General features: G+C 42.3%; 2 protein-coding genes across 2 annotated transcripts in view; one reads left to right on the top strand and one right to left on the bottom strand.

Moving 5' to 3' along the window:
- GNB1L (G protein subunit beta 1 like) overlaps nt 1-17,678 on the top strand; it is a 567,228-nt gene that overhangs the window by 171,490 nt on the left and 378,060 nt on the right. The gene's annotated exons all lie outside the window — the stretch shown is intronic.
- Nucleotides 7,000-17,678, bottom strand: part of LOC137425959 (interleukin-1 receptor accessory protein-like 1-A) — a 132,794-nt gene continuing 122,115 nt past the window's right edge. Inside the window, exons 10-12 of the mRNA XM_078776498.1 lie at nt 15,248-15,397; nt 11,240-11,466; nt 7,000-9,499 (exon numbers count right to left, since the gene is read on the bottom strand). Coding sequence (XP_078632624.1) covers nt 9,362-9,499; nt 11,240-11,466; nt 15,248-15,397 — 515 coding nt within the window. The 3' untranslated portion in view covers nt 7,000-9,361. The remainder of the gene's footprint in view (nt 9,500-11,239; nt 11,467-15,247; nt 15,398-17,678) is intronic.

Below are 17,678 nucleotides of genomic sequence, written 5' to 3'. Positions count from 1 at the left end.
TTTAACGTATTGTATCCGTATTCCGTAAATTGTATCCGTAATTGTATCCGTAATTGTATCCGTATTGTATCCGTAAATTCTGTTTAACGTATTGTATTGTTTGTGTTAAAAATCATCTCTGATCAATTCCTACCACATGTAATTCCAATGACTGTGTACCTGATTGAAGAGCACCATTCTGTCAACACATTCCTTCAAGGTGAACAACACATCCGCAGATGGCGCAGACCCATCGGCCGATGGGTCTGCATTGTCATTTCTCGTGCATCCACAGATGGGTCAGACCCATCGGCCGATGGGACCGATCCACAGATGGGTTCCAACATATATATATAAAAGAAAGTTTTTGTTTGTTTGTTTGTTTGTCTGCACACGCTAATCTCCTGAACGGTGATAGATAGGAGGAAACCTCTGAAACAAAAAATGTCGGGACGGGCCCCGGGAAGGTTATAGGCTAGGTGGCGAGACCGCTTCGGCCGGGCTGGGCCCATTTCGCAATTCAAAGCTGAGCTGAATTATAGTAGTCAATCTTCTACGGCCGCGAGTAAAAGCTGAATTATAGTAGTACATTAATTCAAAAAGAACTAAAAATGTCGGGACGGGCCCCGGGAAGGTTATAGACGAGCTGGGCCCATTTCACAATTAAAAGCTGAGCTGAATTATAGGAGTCAATCTTCTATGGCCGTGAGTAAAAGCTGAATTATAATAGTAAATTCATTCAAAAAGAACCCAAAATGTCGGGACGGGCCCCGGGAAGGTTATAGGTGAGGTGGTGAGGCCGTTTCGGCCGGGCTGGGCCCATTTCGCAATTAAAAGCTGAGCTGAATTATAGGAGTCAATCTTCTACGGCCGTGAGTAAAAGCTGAATTATAGTAGTAAATTCATTCAAAAAGAACCTGGGCAACGCCGGGTACATTCGGCTCGTCACTTATAAATGTCGCTTTTTTTGCCCCTACCCAAGACTTAGAGACAGGGTCCACAAACAGGCTCGTCTGAGAAAAGGTCTGTCAGTGGTCTGGCATTTAGTCAGGACTGATTTATGAATCGAATATGCTCTTCTTCACCCTCTTTGCTTCTCAGAGAAGATGGTGTGGTGAATACAGCTTGTGACAAGGTTAAGTATCTGAATGGTATTTTTGTTGAAATGCTTGCGATTCCAACCTTTCTGTCTGTCTGTCTGTCTGTCTGTCTGTCTGTCTGTCCTTCCGTTCCCAGGTACCGCAAAAACGGCTGAACCGATCGCAACGAAATTTTGGGTGGGTAATCCTGGGATCCCCTGGAGTAAAATAGGCTATATTGTTTTTCCAATTTCAGCTTTGGTCTTTCCAATTTATTTTTCCAATTTCAACGTTATTGTCCCGGGTACCGCAAAATCGGCTGCACCGGTCGCAACGATACACCTCCATGCCCATGACATTCCCACGGGTGTCCCCACTAGTTATCATAATACAGACTTGGTGAAAAATTTATGACAATAGCTCAAATGGTAAAATTAATAAAGGACACCGACATTTACCTCAGTAGCAGATGGAAAGTTTTTTTGTTTGTTTGTTTTTTTTGTCCAGTGTTATCAACACTTGGCCCTTCTAGTCATATCAAAGAAAGCTGCATGAAGCAACATAAAAAGCTACACAAGGTAAGCCCTTTGCTGTTTCAAACTCTACCCGAGTTGCCCCACAGTTGCAGGCATCTTACCGAGAAGCCCCAGAAGCACATGCCTGGTTTCATGTCATGCATGAGAAGCACATGCCTGGTTTCATTACCTATTTGCGAATGAGATGTTAAAGATATCGGTCAACATCATGCTTATCTGTGTATTTTATTTTTCAGTATATAAGTACAGTATGAAGAATTGGTAAGAAAATATATTTACATTGTACTTATGTTAGGTGTACCGGTACACCTAATATATTGGCAAATACATTTTAAACCAGAAGGGCACTCGGTAGGGCGCACACCTCCACCAGGCTGAACAGTTTACGTTTTGTATCCATCGATAGGCCGGATCTGGATTCGGACCTGAAACAAAATCTAATCGGCTCGTTCTTGTCAGCTAACTAATTTGTCCAGCATGTTTAGTCATAACTCGTCCATAACTTTTTAAAATATCATGTTATTTATCGCTTTTCGTCAGATCTCTCAATGGTGAAGAATCACTTGAAAATTAAATAATTATCGAATCCGAATCCATACTCAGATCTTCACCAAAATAGAATCGATTCCTCCTTGTCACACATACAACCGGTCCACCAAGTTTCGTCCAAATCAGTCCACCAATTTTAAAGATATCCTGCTATGTATCCTTTTTGGCCCGATCTCGTCCCAATGGTGAAGAATCCCTTAAACAATTCTACTAGCCGGATCCGAATCCGGATCTTCACCAAAATCGAATCATTTCGTCCTTGTCACATACGCCACATCTCTGCCAAATTTCGTCCGAATCCGTCCACAAATTTTTGAGATATTTTGTTCATAGACACAGACAAACAGACAGACAGGTGTGAAAACATAACCTCCATCCACCTTCGGTGGCGGAGGTTAAAATGTTAGTGTGTCAGTCTATGAATACCTCATCATATAACTTCCTGTTCTGTTCATCATATGTCAGTCCTCTTAGCAGTTGGTCTGGCCTTCTTTCAATAGCAATGCTTGTAATAATAAACATAATGACAAAGAATCACTTCTTACTATAACATCCGACAAACAGTTTATCCAGACTCTCATCAATTTATATGAGCCCGAATTGGGCTGCCAATCCTTCAGACCAAATATACAAAAACTTCCCAAAATACAAACCAAAGCTCTCAGGAGAGCAACAGGTAACCAAATAACTACAAACAAAGCCCATTTATATTATGAAAGTAAAGTACTTCCAATTGTAATCCACTTAAATATGAAAGGCACTCAATTAATCATCCTTGCACATCAACATCCCTCTCACCCATATCACTATATGACCACCCATATCACTCGATGACCATCCTTATCACTCGATGACCACCCATATCACTCGATGACCACCCATATCACTCTATGACCACCCATATCACTCTATGACCACCCATATCACTCTATGACCACCCATATCACTCTATGACCACCCATATCACTCTATGACCACCCATATCACTCGATGACCACCCATATCACTCTATGACCACCCATATCACTCTATGACCACCCATATCACTCTATGACCACCCATATCACTCTATGACCACCCATATCACTCTATGACCACCCATATCACTCTATGACCACCCATATCACTCGATGACCACCCATATCACTCGATGACCACCCATATCACTCGATGACCATCCATATCACTCGATGACCACCCATATCACTTTATGACCACCCATATCACTATGACGATCCATATCACTCTATGACCACCCATATCACTCTATGACCACCCATATCACTATGACCACCCATATCACTCGATGACCACCCATATCACTCTATGACCACCCATATCACTCTGACCACCCATATCATTCTATGACCATCCATATCACTCGATGACCCATATCACTCTATGACCATCCATATCACTCTATGACCACCCATATCACTCTATGACCACCCATATCACTCGATGACCACCCATATCACTCGATGACCATCCATATCACTCGATGACCACCCATATCACTCGATGACCACCCATATCACTCGATGACCACCCATATCACTCGATGACCATCCATATCACTCTATGACCACCCATCCTCCACCCCAACGATATATGAATATTATACCTCATCCCCATCAAAACATCTCCATATGCCATCGCATTAACAAATATCTATCATCACACTACATACAACATCGTCCCTCTATCAATATCCTCAACCATCCTTCCCCAGAAATAGACTTCTGAAGCAATATTTAGTCGTGAAATGAGAGTCCATCACATGAGACCACAAAAGGCCCTAACTTTTGATTTTGTTGACCTCCTCCCTCCCCAATTCTGGTTAGCTCACGTTCTTGGTATCAAAATTTAGGAAAATATGTCGACTTTTAATTTCTGCTTGTTTCCAGGTCAGCAAATGCTTCATCAGTTTCACACCTACCCCCGAGGAGTTTTGGATATCATATTGGACTTCATGATCTCATGCTGTGTTCTGTATCCCCGACAATTTGGTATGTTTTTTTGTTTTGTTTTTTTTGTATACAGAGTCGAGGCTCGTGAAAGAGCTAACATTTATCAAACAAACAAATCAAACAAACAAGCAAACAAAGTATATAAAAAGGGGAGCGGTCGACAAGATGGGGAGAGAAGGGGAGGAAGCACACAAACACAACATTTGAGAGCAGGGACATCGGGAGATGTGTGGGAGGGAGAGGGCCTGGGGTGAGGCAGGATAGGTATAAAACGCAAGGACACCAAGGACTTCCAGGAAAGAAGACAAAAGTCACCTCAATGAAGTGGATTTGGGGTGAAATTAGCAGGGGTAGAAAAGATCAAGGTTTTGGATTGGGGAAGATAAGAGATGGTGGTGAACAGCCGTTTTAAAGACCTGGAGGGAGGAGTGGGATTGAAGAGAGTGAGGGAGTTTGTTCCAGAGGTGGGAGAAAAGAGGAATGAAGGAGTGAAGGTGAGCAGAGAGTCTTGATTTTGGCAGTTTAACCATAAGAGGGTTGCAGGCAGATCTTGTGCGACCTGTAGGAATATTTGGGGGACAGAGCCCAGAGAGAGCTGGGGGAGCAAGGCCGGAGAAGAGTCGGTAGAAGACGGAAAGACCACCAACCTGCCTGCGGTGAGTAAGTGAAAGGCCCTCGGAGATAGCGTCATCGCGGGAGATTCCAATGATTCTGAACGCTTTGGTTTCAACAGCGTGAAGACGAGCTAGGTGTGAGGCAGGAGCACCAGCCCAGAGGGGAGAGCAGTATTCCATTGAGCTGCGGATGAAAGCCTTGTATGTGGTGAGGAGCTCAGGTGTGCCAAGGAAGGACCGCACGACGGAGGATGCCCAGTCGGCGACTGGCTTTGGAGGCCAGCTTGGAAATGTGGTTTTCCCAGGAAAGATCATGGCAGATAGTGAGACCCAAAAGCTTGAGTGACAGAACTTCTTGGAGAGGATTATTCAGAAAGTAGATGGGAGGGTTGTCCAGTCAGTCTTTTCGGAGAGACATCGTAAGAGTGTGAGATTTGTCAGGATTGAAAGACATGATCCACTTGTTTGCCCAGTCTGTGATTTTGTCCAGGTCTGCAGAGAGTGACGAGGCTGCAGACTGCCGATCTGAGGGATGAGGAATAGAGCGGCAGAGAGTGGAGTCATCAGCAAAGAGATAGAGAGGATTTTCAAGAGAGTCAGAGAGATCATTGATGAAGACCAGTAAAAGCACAGGGCCCAGAACACTGCCTTGGGGAACTCCAGCCTGAACAGGAAGAGGAGATGAGAGAAACCCATTCAGGGCCACACGTTGACTACGACGAGAGAGGAAGTCTGCCAGCCATGCGTGGAGATTTCCATGGATACCAAAGGAGGAGAGTTTGGTGAGCAGAGCGGGGTGCCAGACCGTATCGAAGGCACGTGATATGTCAAGGGAGACAGCGCTAATTTCCTGTTTGGCATTGAGGACCTCCATCCATTGTTGAGAAAGCAGAGGCAGCATGTCCAGAGTAGAGTGACCAGGTCTGAAACCAAATTGATGATCAGAGATCAAGCCATTGGAGAAGAGGAAAGATTTCATATCCGAAGCAATGATGGATTCCATGACTTTGCTGATAATTGGGATCAGCTGATTTCAGAATGAATCAGCTGATTGGCTGATTGGTCTGTAGTTGCTAGGATCTGTTTTTGCACCTTTTTGTGCAAAGTGGTGCTGTTGGCTGATTTCCAAGCAGATGGCAGTTGACCTTGAGCAAAAGAGAGGGTGAAGAGAACAGAGAGAGGGAGTGAAAGAGCGGAAAACAGGATTTTAGGACCCGTGGGCTGATGTTTAGGCAAAGCAAAGGCAATTTGATGCTTCACCTGGCCTTTCAGGCATTGTGGCACCAGAAGACATCACTGAAGACCTTCTAAATGCTGAGTCAATAGGGGGAAAGGGCAATTTATTTCTTTGACCCACTCAAAAAAACTTCAACTGAAGACCCAGTCACGCAGCCAAAATGAAAACAAAAATAACAAAATAGACCCCAAAGATTGACCTTGAATTATATGCAAAATCCCTCGTCATAGCACAGAGCATGCAGATTGATCTGCGAGAGGTTTTCAAATATGAACTCGGGCAAGTACCACCATCTTTAGCATCAGAAGATGGAGGATTGTGCAAAGCATCAGAATGAAAGCTTTCTCACCTCCTGAAGAGGAAAATCGTTCACTCTGCTCAGTCACCCCAAGGATCTGTGTTCATCATGGATGGGATGGCACTCCTCCACACTGTGAAACAAATGCCTGTGACCTTCAAAGAGCTAGCAAAGCAGATCCTGAAGCAACTCCCGAGATAGGCCCACAGTTTTGGTTCAGTTTCCAGGGTGGACTTTGTTTGTGACGGATACCAAAGTGTTTCCATTAACAGCATGTAAAAAGCCAGTGTTCTGGCCACAGTGGGGTCCGACTTCTTTTCTGGAAGTCTTAGCAGTGTCCATGTGTTTTATACCTCTCCCACCCCCCCCCCCCCCCCTTTCCCGTTCCTCCTCCCCCCAAGCCCTCTCCCTCCCACAGATCTCCCGATGACCCTGCTCTCAAATGTTGTACTTGTGTGCTTCCCCCTCTCCCCATCTTGAATCTCACTCCCTTTGTCTTATGTTTTATGTGTCAGTTTGCCTTGTTGTGATTAATGTTAGCTCTTACACGAGCCTCGATCTTGTACACACACACACAAAAAAAAAAAAAGTTTCCTGGTGGTTCGTGATTGATAAGGACAAATCAAAAATCCCGTGAAAAACCGCGAATATGTCTGCGAAAAACCACAAATACGTGAAGCACATGGCAGGTCAAAGCAGTTCAGAAACACCACAAATACGCCCGCAAAAACAATGTCCCAATTGTGCGGTCGCACATTTATAGTGGTTTTATGCATGACACGTGGAAGATGCTTTTAGAAGTGCCATGTGTGTGGCCGGTGGGAGATGCTTTTCTTTTTGCACCCACGAAAAACCGCGAATATGCGAGGCACAGGGCCGCAAATGTAGAAGCAGCTCGAATTTAATCAACAGCAAATACGTGGGGTCCGGGAATGTTGGGACCACGAATAATTGGGTCCGACTGTACTAAATACCCAACGGCTGCGAAAAGTGTATGGAAAATTGACAAACAAGGGTCTCTTATTAATGCAATTCTCACTGTGCAGTAGAAAAATTGAAAGTTGGACTTTTGAAATATATTTGTTTACATTTAAATTTTGTTAAAATAAAAACAGAACAAAACAAATCATGTCAATTACTTAGGTTTGTACTTTTAACCTCCTTGTGCCATAAAACTAATATTCCAAAATTCTGTTTGTTCTTTTTTGTTGTTTAAATGCTAATCCGAGCTAATTCAGCATCAAATTTGTCTTTGCTTTGCCTACATATACAAAATTGTAAGGGATACGGAATACAGGAAGAGATCCTAAGGTCTAATACGATGTCCGAAATGCTGAGAGGGTAGGTGTGAAACTGATGAAATTGAACATGTTTGTGGGCGATTGCAAGCAGAAATGAATAGTAGACATATTTTCCGAAATTTTGATACCAATAAATTGAGCTAAACCAGGGGGGAAGGTTTAGGGGGTCTCATGTGATGCTCTAAGGGTCCATTTGAGTCTAAGAGTCTACTCTAAGAGTCTATCTAAGAGATTAGTGGTCTCATGTGATGCTCTAAGAGTCCATTTGCGTCTAAGAGTCTATCTAAGAGATTAGTGGTCTCATGTGATGCTCTAAGAGTCTATTTGAGTATAAGAGTCTACTCTAAGAGTCTATCTAAGAGATTAGGGGTCCCATGTGATGCTCTAAGAGTCCATTTGAGTCTAAGAGTCTACTCTAAGAGTCTATCTAAGAGATTAGGGGTCTCATGTGGTGCTCTAAGAGTCCATTTGAGTCTAAGAGTCTAAGATATTAGTGGTCTCATGTGATGCTCTAAGAGTCCATTTGAGTCTAAGAGTCTACTCTAAGAGTCTATCTAAGTGATTAGGGGTCTCATGTGATGCTCTAAGAGTCTATTTGAGTCTAAGAGTCTATTTGAATCTAAGAGTCTACTCTAAGAGTCTATCTAAGAGATTAGGGGTCTCATGTGATGCTCTAAATCTATTTGAGTAATATGAGTCTACTCTAAGAGTCTAAGGGTCTCATGTGATGCTCTAAGAGTCTATTTGAGTATAAGAGTCTACTCTAAGAGTTTAGGGGTCTCATGTGATGCTCTAAGAGTCTGAGTATAAGAGTCTACTCTAAGAGTCTATCGAAAAGAGATTAGTGGTCTCATGTGATGCTCTAAGAGTCCATTTGAGTCTAAGAGTCTATCTAAGATATTAGTGGTCTCATGTGATGCTCTAAGAGTCTATTTGAGTATAAGAGTCTACTCTAAGAGTCTATCTAAGAGATTGTGGGTCTCATGTCATGCTCTAAGAGTCTATTTAGCTAGACTCCGGTGTGAACACCATCCCTCCCTTATGCAATATCAACATACACTCCAACCTACCCTAAAACCAAACATGTCCGCTCTGTCTATTCGTCCCACAAACCACCACATGTATTATGACTAGCTGCCCCTCCCTGGTCGAAGAAAGACACCTCTTCAACATCTCGTCCACACTGGGAACGTCCGATGGACGCTGCAGGATACTTGAGTTCCGCTGGTCTTTTCACTTGACAAAGGATTGCCGAAGGAACAACAACCACAATATTAGAACAGCACTCGGTGGGGAGCACACCTCTGCCAGGTTGAACAGCTTACGTTTTGTATCCCACTGATTGCCAGATCTGGATTCAGACCGGAACCAAAATCGAATCGGCTTGTTGTTGTCACCTGCCCAACTCATCGAGCTAGTTTTGGTCATAACCCATCCACATCGTTTTGAAATACCATGCTATACATCGTTTTTTTTGGTCCTATCTTTCAATTATGAAGAATCACTTATAATTTTAAAATTCTTCTATCTGGATCAGGATGTTCACCGAAGTCAAATCAGATTCTCTTTTTCACACACCCGACATGTCCACCAGGTTTCATCCACCCAATGAGTCCACAACTTTTTTGAGATAATCCTGCCCACAGACAGACAAACAGGGGTGAAAGCATGACCTCCGTCCACCTTCGGTACGTTAAAAAGAGTTTAAAAGGTGTGGTGAGATAAGTGAGAGTGAGGTTTGGGTTGAAGGTTCTGCTGTGGGTTGTTTGTGGATCACAGGAGGCAAGGCAGTTATTGATTATTCTTCATCAACAAATTGCTGCCAGTCTTGTTTTTGTGCACTTGTCCGCCGGGGTGGAAGCAAGCAGTACAGCCTGCTCCAAAAGGACGAGCGGTGCATGGGCTTCTCTTCCTCCCAGCAGAGAACGGGCAGCTCCTAACGCAAGATCATAAGAGAGCTTCACATTCGACCTTGTACATACAGTGCATTCAGAAAGTATTCATACCCCTTCACTTTTTCACATTTTGTTATGTTGCAGCCTTATGCTGAAATCGTTTAAATTCATTTTTTTCCCTCATCAATCTACACTCAATACCCCATAATGACAAAGAGAAAACAGGATTTTAGAAAGTTTTGCAAATTTATTAAAAAGAAAAAACTGAAATATCACATTGACATAAGTATTCATACCCTTTGCTATGACACTTGAAATCTCGCTCAGGTGCCTCCCATTTCTCTTGATCATCTTTGAGATGTTTCTACACCTTGATTGGAGTCCACCTGTGGTAAATTCAATTGATTGGTCATGATTTAGAAAAGCACACACCTGTCCATATAAGGTCTCACAGCTGACAATGCATATCAGAACAAAAACCAAGCCATGAGGTCGAAGGAACTGCCTGCAGAGCTCAGAGACAGGATTGTGTCGAGGCACAGATCTGGGGAAGCCTACAAAAAAATTCTGCTGCATTGAAGGTTCCCAAGAGCACAGGGGCCTCCATAATTCTTAAATGGAAGAAGTTTCGAACAACCAGGACTCTTCCTCAAGCTGGCCGCCCGGTCAAACTGAGCAATCGGGGGAGAAGGGCCTTGGTAAGAGAGGTGACCAAGAACCCGATGGTCACTCTGGCTGAGCTCCAGAGATCCTGTGTGGAGATGGGAGAAACTTCCAGAAGGACAACCATCACTGCAACACTCCACCGATCTGGGCTTTATGGCAGACTGGCCAGACGGAAGCCAAATAGTTCAATCTTGGTTTCATGAGACCACAGAATCTTGTTTCTCACAGTCTGAGAGTCCTTTAGGTGCTTTTTTGCAAACTCCAAGCGGGCTTTCATGTGTCTTTCACTGAGGAGAGGCTTCCGTCTGGCCACTCTGCCATAAAGCCCAGATCGGTGGAGTGTTGTAGTGATGGTTGTCCTTCTGGAAGTTTCTCCCATCTCCACACAGGATCTCTGGAGCTCAGCCAGAGTGACCATCGGGTTCTTGGTCACCTCTCTTACCAAGGCCCTTCTCCCCCGATTGCTCAGTTTGACCGGGCGGCCAGCTCGAGGAAGAGTCCTGGTTGTTCCAAACTTCTTCCATTTAAGAATTATGGAGGCCACTGTGCTCTTGGGAACCTTCAATGCAGTAGAGATTTTTTTGTTGGCTTCCCCAGATCTGTGCCTCGACACAATCCTGTCTCTGAGCTCTGCGGGCAGTTCCTTCGAACCTCATGGGTTGGTTTTTGCTCTGATATGCATTGTCAGCTGTGAGACCTTATATCGACAGGTGTGTGCCTTTCCAAATCATGTCCAATCAATTTAATTTACCACAGGTGGACTCCAATCAAGGTGTAGAAACATCTCAAAGATGATCAAGAGAAATGGGAGGCACCTGGGCTAAATTTCAAGTGTCATAACAAAGGGTATGAATACTTATGTCAATGTGATATTTCAGTTTTTTCTTTTTAATAAATTTGCAAAACTTTCTAAAATCCTGTTTTCTCTTTGTCATTTTGGGGTATTGAGTGCAGATTGATGGGGGGAAAAATGAATTTAAACGATTTCAGCATAAGGCTGCAACATAACAAAATGTGAAAAAAGTGAAGGGGTCTGCATACTTTCTGAATGCACTAAAACTCCACAAGTGGTGTACATGACTGCACCACGAGTGCCAAATTACATTCCTTCGTACCTTGAGGGCTCGCTGGAGGACGGGGCGCATGATGAGGGAGTGGGCCATGCCTCGGGGTGGTGGGCAGACGAAAATCAGTAAGGAAGGTGGGCTGCCTCTGTCCAGAACAGTGTTCAATATGGTGTCTATTTCATGGTGGGACAGGTTTGATTTGATCACGCAATGGGGACTAACTACCACGATGAGGCGACGACTACATCTCAAAGCTGACTTCAGCCCCTCCATATCTGTAAAAAAAAAAAACAATTTATTTATCCATTTATTCTATTTTATATTTTTATTCAATTAAAATATATATATATTCAATAAAATAAATAAAGATATTCTAATTCAATTCCGATTTCCTATTATTTATTCAATTTATTCAATTCATATAATCATCAATTTATTCATGCATTCCTATATAAAGGCTTTGTTTTATCATACTTTAACAAGAAATTCTCAATATTTTGGGAAAGTCCATATTTAATCAAAATTATTCAAATACCGGTAACTAAGTCATCACATAATAAATTATAGTTATTGCTGTAAAACAATATTGGATTAAGCTTATATAACATTGGGCAAGCTGTTTGTCACTTAACTTAACTTTGTCACTCAACTTAACAATCGCCCACAAACAGTTTGATGATCCTCAAAACTATTGATACCGACAAACTTTCACAATGTTATTTAATTAATTGTTTGTGAATGTTATTTTATTGTACCGAGTGGGCCCATTGGTCCATTACACCAAATTTTCATTGGTCTTCACCGCCTTGTAGCATACCTGACCACCATACTCGAGGGGCTTTTTGGTCCTCGGGGTTTTTTGTGTCTTCGGGTTATTTTGGGTCTTTTATGTCCTCAGGGACTTTTGGGTCTTTTGGGTTTTCAGTGTCTTTTGGATCCTCGGGGACTTTTGGGTCCTGAGGTCTTTTGCATCCTCAGGGACTGTGTCATCTGGGTATTTTTTGTGCTCGGGGGCTTTTGGGTCATCGGGGTATTGGGGTCCTGAGGTTATTAAAAGGTCTTTGGGGTCTTAAGGATCTTGAGGGTCTTAAAGGATCTTCAAAGGCTGAAGGAGTCTCGGCAGTCTAAAGCGTTAAAAGGTACATTTCAACAGTACATAATTAATAGACACTAAAAGTATGGCTCACACATACAACTCATCCATTTATAGTATATATTTCTTGAAACAGGAGAAAATCAAATAGAGAGATCAAGCGTTTACGAAAGAATATTGAGAATGGTAACACTGCACAGTCATGGAATCGGTATCCCCACCCTAAGCTGAGGCTGTGCACGTTAAACATCCCTCAAGTGTTTCTCAATCTTACTATAAGTCACCAAATGTCCGCCCGTCTGTCTGTCTGTCCGTCCGTTCGAAGGTACCACAAAAACGGCTGAACCGATCGCAACGATATTTTGGGTGGGTAATCCTGGGATCTCCTGGAGTAAAATAGGCTGTATTGTTTTTCCAATTTCAGCTTTGGCCTCCAGCATTTTAAGGTTTGGACTCCCGCATAACGTTATTTTCCCGGGTGCCGCACAAACGGCTGCACCGATCGCTGCACAGCTGCACCGATCAGCAGCACTGATCGGACTCGGTGATCTCGGACACAGACCTTTTATAAGGAGATGGGTTGAATCCCCACTTGAGAGAATGCCAACCCCCTCCCCGCCATCACGGCCATCTCTCCAACTCACAATCCCTTGAGATATATGGAAAGGATGACCCAAAACCAATTATCTTCTTTTTGATTCATATATAAACATCATTAAAAGTAAATAATGACCTCAGCCAAAGTTCAAACGACATGGCTTTAATCTCTACATGAGAGAATCCCACATAGCTATTTGGGCGGTGTATAAGCCAACAGATCGCTGTCTCCATCGATCTTGCCGAGGCCGTAACACCTATCGGCTCAAAATCCTTTTAACTGATGACTTGGTAGTTTTTACAATGAAGGAAACATTAACAATGTTTTTAAAGTTTATTTTGTGATTAATTTGTGATTGGAGTTATGTTGTTTGGAATGAAAAAGGAGATATCGAGTTCAAGTGAATGACAACATCCTGTGATAGTTTCTACTTTCCAAACGTGAACTTCGCAGATTGCCATGTGCAGATTCGCCACGGACCCACGATCGATGTTTCTATACGTGAACGTATCCGTTTATTTGTGAACTGGTACGTTTTGCATGGAAGTCCTTCACGAACTTGCTGTCCATGTCTGATGTGCAACTGAAGCTTCTACAGGAATGTGGAATTTATTGGTTTCATGCTTTAGCATTCGCCATATCTGCATTGCCTGTTTGCTTCTGGCCTCCCACCTGTGCGTAGCATGGGTACGTCATTAGTAATAATAATTCCATTTTGTGCTGCTTTGCTTGTTGAACTCCCCAGATACCCTTTAAATGTGACATGTAAGTTTCTTATAAAAGGATTTATATTTTAAGCTAGATTAAGGTAATGGTCAGAATGGAGTTGATACTCAGAAGATTTATGTTGTACACCGCTCCTTTCCTATGCCACCTCCAGGCATTGCAAATCGTCATTGCCGGGCACCGAAGGGGGCTTGGCAGTGACGCACGCTGAAAGAGAGTACTCAGTTTTCACTCTGGTTTCTTGTTTGTTTGTTTTCTTGTTTCCTTGGTTGTCCGGACGATATCTCAGCCATCCTTTGAGCTAGGAAGCTGAAATTTCGGCACAATAGTGAGCAAGTCCTTTGTCAAAAACGGTATTTTTTGTTTTTTGATTAATCAATTAATTGAGGAGTTATTTAATTATTAGCGTTTAATTAAGTACTTATTTAATTAATTAAATTTCATTTCTCTTCTGACCATTATTAACTCAGGCACCTTTTGAGTTAGGAAGCTGATATTTGGACATGCCAATGACCAGGTGATTTGGCTGCAAAGGATATTTTTGATTTATTAATTAATCAATTAATCGATTAATTATTTAATTATTCGATTAATGACAAAAAAATTTTTTTTTTTAAAGTTACAGATTCTGATGAAATAGTGGTAGTTTATGTGTTCTCTGACCAAATTGATTACCAATTTAATTTTTTTATGATTATTATTTATTTATTTTCATTATTAATCATTTATTTATTTTCTTTCTCATTTGGCCAATATCTCAGGCACCTTTTGAGCTGGGAAGCTAATATTTGGACATAAGTGACCAAGTGATGTGGCTATCAAGGATATTTTTGATTTATTGATTAATCATTTCATCTATTAATTATTTATTGATTAATCGATTAATTATTTATTGAGTAATCAATTAATTATTTAATTTTTTATAAATGACTTATTTAATTAAATTTCTAAAAGATACATCTTCGGATGAAGCACTAGTGGTTTAGTTATGCGATTAGCCAATTGATTATGAAAATATTTTGTGATAATCTTTTATTGATTTTAATTATACAATTAATCAATCAATTAGTGTACACCTCTCCCTCCCAATGCAGCCTTAATGAGCTGCACTGCGGTATTGCCGGGCGCCGGAGGCGCCCCGGCAATGCCGCGCTGCAGCATATTTAATTATTTGGCATGGGGCGGTGTACTTTGAATGTATGTGTACTTGTTTATTTTATTTTTTATTTATATTTATTTGATGGCTGCATCATTTTCGGAGGTCGCAGCTGTGCTGCTGATGCAATGCCCCTTTACCCGCTCACTGGTACTCATTTTGCCAACCTCGGCATGATGACTGGCTGAGTCGACCCACCACCTGGTGTTAAGTCAATGGCACGACAGGGGCTTGAAGTCAAGACACTAGGATCTTAAACCAGCCTCCTTAACTGCCAAGACTAGTCTATTTGTGGGTTTATTGATGAAAATTCGTGTGGATATCCAAAATGAACCAAGTGTCTCCTCCCATGTCTTGATGTTCTTGGGGCGAGGGGGACCTTTTTCTCTAGTTGTCTTTGGGGGAGAGGGGAGCAACTGTATAAAATAATAACACAAAGTTATCAAGGATTACTAATTTTGTCTTATTGGCAAGAATACACACATTGGCAAGAATTGGCATTGCGTGCGCTGATCCAAAGACTGTAGCATCGTCGCTTCTCCAGTGCTTCAGGCAGCTCTTGTAGTGCAAAGGTCAGCTCGGCCTGTGTGGCATCCAATGCTGTTATGATGCAGGCATCAAACTTCTTGCCATCTACACAAAAGAAAGGTGTGCATGCAGTTATCTTCTGCTTACCTCATTTTGGCAACACTTTATTTTTTATTTCTGCTTTCCTTTTCCACTCATCCTTAAAGCTTGAGCAATATGTTTGTGTCTTTCCTCTCACACGAGACATTAGTGACATTGTCTGGTTTTGCCTCCAAGGGCACAACTTTAATTGCATGTGTTTGGACTGTGGATGTGTCTGTGCTTTTGGTGGTGGTCCACATGGTAGTTCTCCCTGGAGATGTATAATATTTCAGGATTTGGTTTTGTTGAGGACTTCTCACATGTGTTTATTTTTCCATTGATCGGTTAATCACTCTGACATCACAGATGATGAAGGAAGGTGCATCTCTGTTATATTGACTACTAGCCGAAAGCACCCGGCGCTGCCCGGGTTCTTTTTGAATGAATTTACTACTATGATTCAGCTTTTACTCGCGGCCGTAGAAGATTGACTACTATAATTCAGCTCAGCTTTTAATTGCGAAATGGGCCCAGCCTGGCCGAAGCGGCCTCGACCGGCCTCGCCACCTAGCCTATAACCTTCCCGGGGCCCGTCCCGACATTGTTGGTTCTTTTTGAATGAATTTACTACTATAATTCAGCTCTTACTCACGGCCGTAGAAGATTGACCGATAATTCAGCTCAGCTTTTAATTGCGAAATGGGCCCAGCCTGGCCGAGGTGGGCCTCGACCGGTCTCGCCACCTAGCCTATAACCTTCCCGCGGCCCGTCCCGACATTTTTTGTTTTGGAGGTTTCCTCCTATCTTTCACCGTTCAGGAGATTAGCACGTGCAGACAAACAAACAAACAAACAAACAAAAACTTTCTTTTATATATATATGTAGAGAGATAAGCAAAGTCTTTGATTGTGTTGATCATGAATTGATGTGGATTATGCTAAGAGAAATGGAGACGTCAGATTATGTCTGATGAGGAGCCTGTACACTAAATAAGAGTCTCCAGTAAGAACAGAGTTTGGACAGACAGAATGGTTTGGAATTGGAAAGAGGGTCAGACAAGGACATTATCTCCCCTTACTAATCAGTATCGTGAGTATATCATGAGGAAATCAAACTTGGATGGCAATACAGAGGCTGGAGTCAGGATTGGAGGAAGATGTATCAACAACCTAAGGTAGACTGATGATACCACTCTGTTGGCAGAAAGCAAAGAGGCCTTCATGAAACTGCTGCGGACACTAGACAGTGAAGAAGGAACGTAAAAAGGCTGGTGTTTATTAAAATCTTGTCAACTGAGAAGATCGACGTGTTCAGATTGGAAGACTATCATGTGGAAGTAGTGTAAAGTTTTATCTTCTTGTGTTTTATTTTTGCCAGAGCTTCAGGAATCAGTGTGGGATAAGAATTTTTGAGAAATCGGATCATGAATGTCACCAGCAGTCGGACACGACTTGATGGAACTCGATAACTCGATAACCTCTCCACATCTAGTTGCAGGTTGATGTTTCCTGGCCACTTCTCTCTCCTCCTGTTCATTCATTCCCTTGTCCCTCTGTCAATACAACAACAACAACAACAACAACAACATGCATTTTAAGGCCATTTTCCCTGCGAGAGCGGGGGTTAGCCTTGCGGTCCCCATGACAATCTTCTCCATTTTGCCATATTTTCTGCATCTTCCCTTGTTAACCCCCTTGCCCGCATTTCTTCTTCCACCATCTTTAGCCAAGTCTTTCTCGGTCTTCCCCGTCCTCTACTTCCTTCTACATTCATTTCCATCACTCTTCTCAACCAGTCTCTTTCATCCTTCCTCAACACATGACCAAACCATCTCAACCTGTTCCTCTTCACAGCATCAACCACAGGCTCTATTCCCATCATCTTTCGCAATTCATCATTTGTCTTTGTGCAAAATGCCGTGATATTTGGCTAATGTGCAAAATAAAGAGATACTTCTGGAAAACGTACAGAAGTTTAACACAGTACTGTCCGTGAATTGAGTTCGATATCAGTTTACATCACTTTCAAGGATCAATTTATTTGTTTCGAAATGTCAAATGTGGTTTTTGTTTCTTTAAAGGTCACATTAACAAAATCTAGAATAATTTCAACATAATTCCAATGAACTTTTGGTTCTAAGACATCTTGAAAAGTACGTTCACCCCCACAAAAAAAATATTCCATATTAAATGCCAAGTCTGTACATATACATATATGTACATATATATACATATATATATATATATATATATATATATATATATACGAGCAGAAGTACCCGGCATTGCCGGGTGGGGAGGGGGAG

The sequence above is a fragment of the Myxine glutinosa genome, chromosome 4 (assembly GCF_964187855.1).
Source record: "Myxine glutinosa chromosome 4, kmMyxGlut1.1, whole genome shotgun sequence".
In the NCBI taxonomy this organism is placed as follows: domain Eukaryota; kingdom Metazoa; phylum Chordata; class Myxini; order Myxiniformes; family Myxinidae; genus Myxine; species Myxine glutinosa.
This window is presented reverse-complemented; position numbering and strand designations above follow the sequence as displayed.